General features: G+C 35.8%; 1 protein-coding gene across 1 annotated transcript; it reads right to left on the bottom strand.

The window, feature by feature from the left end:
• Positions 1 to 2,352: 2,352 nt before the first annotated feature.
• LOC131161437 (chaperone protein dnaJ 11, chloroplastic-like) lies at positions 2,353 to 3,189 on the bottom strand. Its single transcript, XM_058117187.1, has one exon. It carries the CDS (start codon positions 3,100 to 3,102, stop codon positions 2,608 to 2,610), a length of 495 nt encoding a protein of 164 aa, XP_057973170.1. The 5' UTR covers positions 3,103 to 3,189; the 3' UTR covers positions 2,353 to 2,607.
• Positions 3,190 to 8,720: the final 5,531 nt, after the last annotated feature.

Genomic DNA, 8,720 nt, shown 5'->3' with positions numbered 1-8,720 from the left:
AATACGTGAGATGTGAAAAATTTGCAGAGGATTCTCGGGTTTAGTAAAGCGGATGAAGTGATGGAAAAGGTGGGAAATCTTAGAAATTCTTCGAACATTCTGTTATGGCTCCTTGAAAATGATGGTTGCTTTAATACAAAATCCGCATGAGATGTTATCAGAGTTAGAGTTCCAAAATTTGATTGGGTTAAGTGGGTTTGGAACAAATGGTTACTGAAGAAAATTTCTATTTGTATGTGGAAGGCTGCTTTTGAGTGCCTGAGTGTTGATGAAAAGGTGAGAAGGGTGGGGGTTTCTCTGGTTTCGGCGTGTAATTGTTGTGAGATGAGGCAATCACAAGATTTGGAGCATGTGTTAAATAAGAGAGACCTTGCTTCTGAGGTTTGGAGGAAGGTTTCGGTGGAGGTAGGTGTTCCTTCCCTTAGGCCTGCTTCTGAGGTTTGGAGGAAGGTTTTGGTGGAGGTAGGTGTTCCTTTCCTTAGGCAACAAAGTTGGAAAGAAAGAGTCCAAATGTGGTTTAATAGGACTTCTAGGTTCTCTCAACTGGGTTCATAGATTGGTTTGATTCCTTATTTAGTAGTTTGGAGGCTGTGGAGAAGGAGATGTATGGTTAGAATGGGAGGAAAATTATAGAGTAGTACTGATGTATGGCTTTCCATTAAGTATTGGGTGGGGGTTTTGAGTAGGAACATGACAGAAATGGTTCAGTTAAAGGATGCTGATTTTTGGGTATTGCAAAATCTGGAAGTGCAAATTGTGAATAAAAGAATTAAAACTATGTAAAGTGTAAGATGGCTAAAACCGAGGCAAAGGAGGTTAAAACTAAATTTGGATGGGAGCAGCCTGGGGAACCTAGGGCCGGTGGGTGGTGGAAGCATCCTTAGAGACCATACATGTTCTTTTGTATTTGGTTTTTCAAAATATTTTGGTTCTTGTTCAAATAATGAAGTTGAATTGAGAGCTGTGTTGGAGGGAATAAAGATTTGCAAACATTTGGGTCATACCTGTATCGATATTGAATGTGATTCAAATATTGTAGTTAATTGGATTAGAGTCAGGAAATGCTCATTGTGGTATTTGTGAGATTTTTGGGAGCAGCTTATTGGTTTATTAGAGGAAGTAGATTTTTCGATAAATCATTCATATAGAGAAGGGAACAAAGTAACAGATGCCTTGGCTCGACAAGGTGTTATGGGGAGGAATAGTTTGTTTACAAATAATAGTCAACTCCCTAGTTAGCAATAGTTTGTATAAATTGGAGAAGATGGGTACGACTTATATGAGGTATGTTTAGCTGATTTTCTTTTGGTTTTTGCTTATGCTTTTTCCTGTTTATCTTTTATTTTGTTTTGTTGTGAGAGGTTTGTTTTGTAGGTCCTGATTTGTTTCGTTTTGTTTGAACTTGTAACCCGGTTTTGGTTGGATATTGGTGTTGTTCTTTGGGAGGTTTTTAATGTTTGTCTTTTGTTATCTCCCATTGATTGTCTTGTAACCACGGTATTCCCTGCCAAAAGTGAGGGGTTATCAATAAATAAATTGAGGTGCCGCCCTTTTTTAAAAAAAAAAAAAAATCATGAAAGAGGTATCATTTGTTCTTTTCTTATAATTAGAGAGAAGTTGTATCATTCCTTTTTCATAGTAGATTCCTTCTAACCTTACCTCTGATTTTTTCCTCAATTTGTTGGAGGTCTTTCACGTAAATCTTGGTGTCAATTTCTATTTTCTCATTTCTTATTTTAACTGTGCAATATTACTCCTAACCATTCATTAATCATGGTTTCATATTGTTAAAGTGGTTGGCCCACAAGTACGAATTGGCTAGCTTTGGGGCACCTATCCACATTTGTTCATTTCGGAAGAATTGTCTCGCTTTAGGTATATGCACGCAAATTTTAGCATCAAAGCGAATTTCAGAAATTGTTCATATTTTTTTTTTTCTTTTCACCTATCTTTTGCGTGCATATACAAACCAATTTTTGGAACGTCGATCCACCTTTTTTTTTTTCTCTCTCATTTTTCAACCGTGTGCGCTAACTGCAACATGTCAATTAGTTGTCCCATCGACATAGACTTGATAAGACATTCTTTATTTTTTTTTAATCCCAATTTCCTCTATATTTGTATTTTTTATTTTTTGTTATTTTTATAGATATTTTTGTAAAAAAACTATTTTTATATTCCTATGTTAAGGTAGGCGTTAGCTAGGACGGAATCAATTAATTAAATCACCATGTTTTTCTGAAAAAAGTTTTTTATAATATTTTCTTTAAAAATTTTAGCATCCACTTTGATTTCTGAAATAGATTGTGAATAAAATAATAAAAAACCAATTAAAAAAATATAAAGAAATTCTGATGATAAATCGCCGTCGCCTTTGGAATAAAATAAAGAAAAAACAGCTAATTCAAATAAACAGAAATACTGTTCAACATTCAAATTTCAGAGTCCAGACTTCAAAAACAGTCTCTGACTTTACTGTACAACTGTTCTAATTCGAACCTATATTATTTTATACACTGAATTTGCGTTAATCGCAACTCGCAGCTAATCTGACGGCACCGTCGTTTCACGGTACTATTAATGCTACCCTATATCGAGAATCCCTTTCTACCAGCACTGATCGGTCTCCCACGTGCGGCGCGTGCGGCCGGAAAATATTGATTCCCGCGAACCGGTCATCGCCGACATCACAAACGGCGAATAGCTCACCGGCCGCCGCTGCCACTGGAGTCTCCGATCGTAGTCGGCGCGCTTCTCTGGATCAGACAGGGTAGAATACGCTGCGTGGATCCTGATGAAGTCGTCAGCGGAGGCGTCTTTCCGGCTCTCGGATGCGACATCGGGATGTACGGCCCTGGCGAGTCTTCTGTACGCCGCCTTGATCTCCTGGCCCGTGGCGCCTGCTTGGACCCCGAGCACTTCGTAGAGCGACAAGTGCGAGGAGGCGATGCGCGGCCTCGCGGCGGTCGGGCGCTCGACGGGGATGCAGGCGGCGGAGACGCGGCTGGGAGGGGATGCGTAGGAAGCCGCCGGCAGCGGAGCTGGGCTGAGCGCGACTCGCGAGCCAATGAAGTGAGAGGAAAAGGTGGACGCAGAGATCATGACTTGAATGTTTGACTGAGGCTGTTTTGGATCTGGAGTCTGTTATGTGGTTGTGCACCCTGCAGTGTGGACGAAAGGAAAAGATGTGGTTTTGGGAATGGAATCGCGTGGGTATTTATAGAGGAGGTGCGGATGGGGGAAGGACAGAAGGCTTATCCGTTGGACGACGTGTCACGTGTCGGATGCTGAGTCATCAAACAGTTGGTGTCCGGATCCCTCTCCGTACTACTCGGAATTTAGCGAATTTTCAATTTTCACTGTACAGTAAAATGTTTGTTGCTGTTTTTAAAAAATTATTTGGTGCATTATTTACAAAATAGTGTGGTAATTTTATTTTTTAAAGAAAAATATTTAGTAGTAACTTTGAAGGCCAGCCAGTTCCAACTGTTCAGTTGACGTCCTGTCGACAAGTTGACTCCTGGGATCTTCCAAATGACATGAATGCACATGGAATGTGGCCGCCGGCGTGTGATGGGCATGGGGCATTTTGGGCAATGCATTGAATGATGGGAGGCAGCATCACTAGTTACTTACTCCACGATCCAAGCACGGCATCCACGAGATCTCGACTTCGAAGTTCTTTGGGCCTAATACGACCGCGTGGATGCTGATTCACAAATAAAATATCAATATAATGACCGTTAACAGTTAATTATCACAGTATTTTACAAATACCACACAAAACCGCTTTTGCCACGTGATTAAGATGAAATAAGGGATATTTTTTAGAATATTTATAGGTTGTTATAAAAATATTTTTAAAATATATTATAGATAGTTATAGGAATTTTTTAAAATTTTTTTTATTAATATATAGAGGGATATTTTTTTTTGAATATTTATATAGATAGTTATACAAACATTGAATGTTAAAAATTAGAGCAAGAAAAGGAATTTCCTTTCTAGTAGTAGATGTGTGTGTGTGTGAATAAAACTATATAAAATTTATATATAACTTTTTAAAATAAAGTCCGTCACAAATTATACTTCAAAATTTATAAAAATATTTTTTTTTCTCTCAACTAATCATGGGATTGATTTATGATGGTCTTGGCCTTGTGATGTTAGGTATTTATCTTGTATAAAACTTTTAAGGACACAAAAAATTTATTTTTTTGTGAATAAATAGATTAACTTTACTCAAAGACATACGAGATTTTAGGGATTTAGAGTTCTACCTGTGAATAAAATTTGAGTGCAACCTACTATTCAATGTGGAGGATTACTATTTTTTCTCCTAAGGAAAATGAGTTTATAAACATTTTTTTTTAAAAAAAAAGGGTGGCGCCTCTATTTATTTATTGATAAACCTTTACTTTTAGTGGAGGAATACCGTGGTTACAAGATAATCAAAGGGAGAAACAAAAGACAAAACTTTAAAGGTCTCCAAAATAACAACACCAACATTCAGCCAAAACAGGATTACAAGTCCAATCAAAACAAAACAAAACAAGAACCTATAAAATAAATATCACGCAACAAAACAAACAAATGATAAACAATATAAAGCATAGACCAAAACCAACAAGAAATCAACTAAACTTACCTCATATAAGCTGTACCCATCTTTTCTAATTTATACAACTCATTGATAACTCTAGGGAATTGACTACTATTTGTAAACAACCTATTCCTCCCCCTAACACCTTTACGAGCCAAGGCATCTGCCACTTTATTTCCTTCTCTATACCAATGCTTTATCGAAAAGTCTACTCCCTCTAATAAATAATTAATTATTTTAAAATAAAATTAGACACATTTGACAGATGTGATCAATTCAACCGCGAATTCGATAAGAAAGTACATTTTCAAAGTGCTTCAAAAATCCCAATCATCAAAACATGTACAATTTTAAATTTGTGGAGTATTACTCATAAATATAATATACGCACCAACTCTAAAAAACGCGATCAAGTGAAACAAGAGTTAACATAATATAGTGCTCAATTTTGATTAATCATAAAATTATTGAACTACCTTGACTCATTTGTACGTCCTTAAAATTTGAACTCGACTAGGCTAAACTTGATATGACTATAAACTAATATTAAAATATATGGTGTACATAATATTATGTATATATTTTATGACACAATGTAAAGACCTGAACTCGAGTGGGTTCCTACATATACATTTTTTAGCGGATGCAATAAATTTCAATCATCTTTATTATCAGAGTACTAATTAGGTTTATTACAAATATATGTCTCAAATATAAAATTAAAATTTCTAAAATTTTAAAATACACAAACATATTTTAACTTGTATTATGCTAAATTTTTTATTTTACTCTATTCTTTCTACTCCCACTCATGCACTTGCTATGCCAGATTTCTGATACACTCTTCAGAATTATCTGAAATATAAAATAATGATTGAGGTGAGACGACGCTCCGTAAGTAAATAAGATTATTATTAGTGTGTGGTCAAGATGAGCTTTCGCAGCATTATAATTTCGTAAAATATTTTTTTAATACTATAACTTCAAGACTGCATTTAAAATAAATGTAAAATTAAAAAAAAATATATATAAAACTTTTAGCATCAATTATAACAGTAAAATTTTATAACTATACACTACAACTGTTAAATTAAACTTATTAACTTTAAAAATGTAATTATAATACTTTATTATATATATATGTATACTTTTTCTCATACGTTTCCTTCAGATCATCATTTAGGCACAATAAAGTCTCGTTGACATAAACATATACTTTTCTTTCAAATCATCAATAGTTCTGTACACGTAATTAAATATATATACATACATATACTGTAACGACTTGCCTAATTTCCCATTTTTTTTCCATAATAACATTTAATATTATTGTAGTGACCTGAAGAATTATAGCATTCTAGTAATAATAAAAGGGAGAGAAATAGAACCAGAAACAAAAGGAGGCCGTAGACTTCGTCGACGACATTGTATTTTGGAGATAATATTAAATAATAAAAAATTCAGGAAATTGCCCAACTTCGTCGACGAACACAGGACTTCGTCGACGAGAAAATACCGAGAGACGGTTCGGGCTGCTTTGAATTTCGTCGACGAACATAGGGCCTCGTTGACAAATTTTGTGAAGGGCTCGTCGACGAACACAGGGTCTCGTCGATGAACTTGGCCCTATAAATAGTGGAAACCCGGGATATTTCTCATTTTTCTCGCCGCTCTCTTTCTCTCCTACGACTCCCTCTCCCTTCTCTCTTTGATTCTAGCCCCACCAGTCGCCGGATTGATGATCCAAAGCTACCATGACGCTCCTGGCGAAGTTCTCTGCGAATCTACCGGAGCGAATCGTTAGGAAAATAAAGTTGGAATTCATCCTAAATTTAGGGTAAGGACTTTTATCCATTTTTTGACTTTCTGGCAATTATAGGAAATGATGTAGGTAGAAAAATACTGATGTTTAGTTCTGACATATGTTGGTTTCAAGGTGTTTTGTAGGAGGCCCTGCGGGTATCAGGCTAGAGTACAGTAGGGGCTTTTCAGAGTTAAGGTAAGGGAAATATGCTATGTTAGGAAATTTCTAAATATTATACAGTGTATTTAATTACGAAAATTATGTATTTAAGTATGGTGTGGCATGTGAATATGAATATGGTAAGAGTATATGTTTTATGAATGCTAGTTTTATGATTTTTATGAATTTCAGTACCATGCGTTTACGAATTTACGTACTATGATTATTTGAACTTCAGTACCATGATTTTACGGATTTTAGTACCATGATTATACGAATCTCAGTACCATGATTATATGAATTCCAGTATTACGAATATGCAGTTCCATGTTATGATTATTTAGATTTCAGTACGTTTTGCAACATCATGGTTATTATGATTACTTCAGAATCATGGTAAAACTGATAAATATGTATAGAAATATATTATATGATATTAGACTCTGTTGGACTTGCAGCTACAGAGCACGGTACCGTTGCTACTGATACTATGTTACTTTATGAGTACAACCACCTATTCAGATAATACGTGGTAAAGTCGACCACCTAGGCCCTTGAAAAGGTTAGGCTCCCCATCCAGATATGGGTTGAGGTGGGCAGGTTGACTGACGGAGTTCAATGATTTATTCCTGGTTAGCCAATCAGGGTAAATCTAGCCTACGGGCTGCACAATCTCGTCATGAGGGGCATGTCATGACATAGATAGCCACAGGGAATAGTTTTAGTTATGATTACATAAGTACAGATTTACAGAAATAGGGACTCTACTTATGTACACTATAAGTATTTTGAATTATAACCATAATAATGTATGTTAAGCAATAGGGAAAAGGGGTGGTGTATTTTGTTATTGTTACTGTACTTTGTTTTTCAGCTATTCATGTTTATGTGGAAATAGATTTCATGATATATATAGATATATATAGTAGCTCATTTGTCACACACTAGTAATAGCATATTTCTCCTTACTGAGCGTTGGCTCATCCCAGTGTTGATATATTTTTCAAGTGATCCAGGTAGGTGAGCAGATCAGACTCACAAATAGAAGGGCTTCAGTAGTGCCCTGACAGAGAGTGAGTATCATTTTTGGGAGCATTTTTGTATTACCCTAGCTAGTTGAGGGTATTTTGGGAATGTAGATATATGTGTATATTTTAGGAAACACAGTAGTACTCTGGTATTGGTTTTGTATTGTATATAATGGTTATGTTTGTATGATTCTGCTTCCTCCTGCTTAGGTTAATACTATGGTATCAGAGCATGTTATTTGCTATTATGAAAAAAAAAATCAATTTATTAAGCAGGTCGTTACAATTATAATCCTGTACAGCTGAATAACATAATCAACCTGAACCCATGGGTACTAGGGATATATCCAAAATACAACTTAGATACCTAAAAAGTAGGAAACGTAAAATCATATACATAACAAATCATCCATCCAACACAATACCAGAGTCTTACTGAAATTGTTACATACATACTCACATCTCGAAATAACCAAAAAGTGCCCTAGGGTTATAACCTAAAAATCTATCAGACCCTAGTAAAATGACTTACCCTTCCGACAGGGTAGAACAGTCAACCACAAATGCTGCGGAGCTCTATCCGCTTTTCTATCGAGGGCTCTTGAAATGTTTATATAGTTAGGGTGAGACACCTTTCAATAAATAAAATAAACTAATATCAGCGTGTGACAACATAAGTATTTTCGTGTTATACATATAACAGTACATAAATCATATTTGATAAAACTGTCTGTATCATATCTGGGAAAAACATAATTTAATATAACATGGTATAACATACTGAATTTCTATACATAAAAATCATCTCATATAACTGTACTGAAATAACACTCCGGATAGATAGTTGGCTGGTGTCATGTCTTACCCTCACATGACTAGGTTGTGCGGCCCGAAGGGAGGACCTAACAATGGCTAGCCGACCATACTAGATCAACATAAATCTGTAAGTATGATGGGTCTACTCCTCAAGGTCCGGATACCAGAGGGATGCCTGTACTACCATAAAACCACATCGACTGCCGATCTCACACTGCCCCGTACGACAAGTGGTAGTACTAACATATACATGATTGTGATCATATAGCTACGGTACAGTGCTTCATGAAAGCCTAAACCAAGTCATTTG

This window comes from Malania oleifera, chromosome 8, assembly GCF_029873635.1.
Source record: "Malania oleifera isolate guangnan ecotype guangnan chromosome 8, ASM2987363v1, whole genome shotgun sequence".
NCBI lineage: Eukaryota > Viridiplantae > Streptophyta > Magnoliopsida > Santalales > Ximeniaceae > Malania > Malania oleifera.
The sequence above is the reverse complement of the archived record's forward strand: the minus strand, read 5'-3'. Positions and strand labels throughout refer to the sequence as shown.

What these genes read in the sequence shown, in the direction of transcription:
- LOC131161437 (XM_058117187.1), bottom strand. Translation starts at nt 3,102, where the DNA reads ATGATCTCTGCGTCCACCTTTTCCTCTCACTTCATTGGCTCGCGAGTC.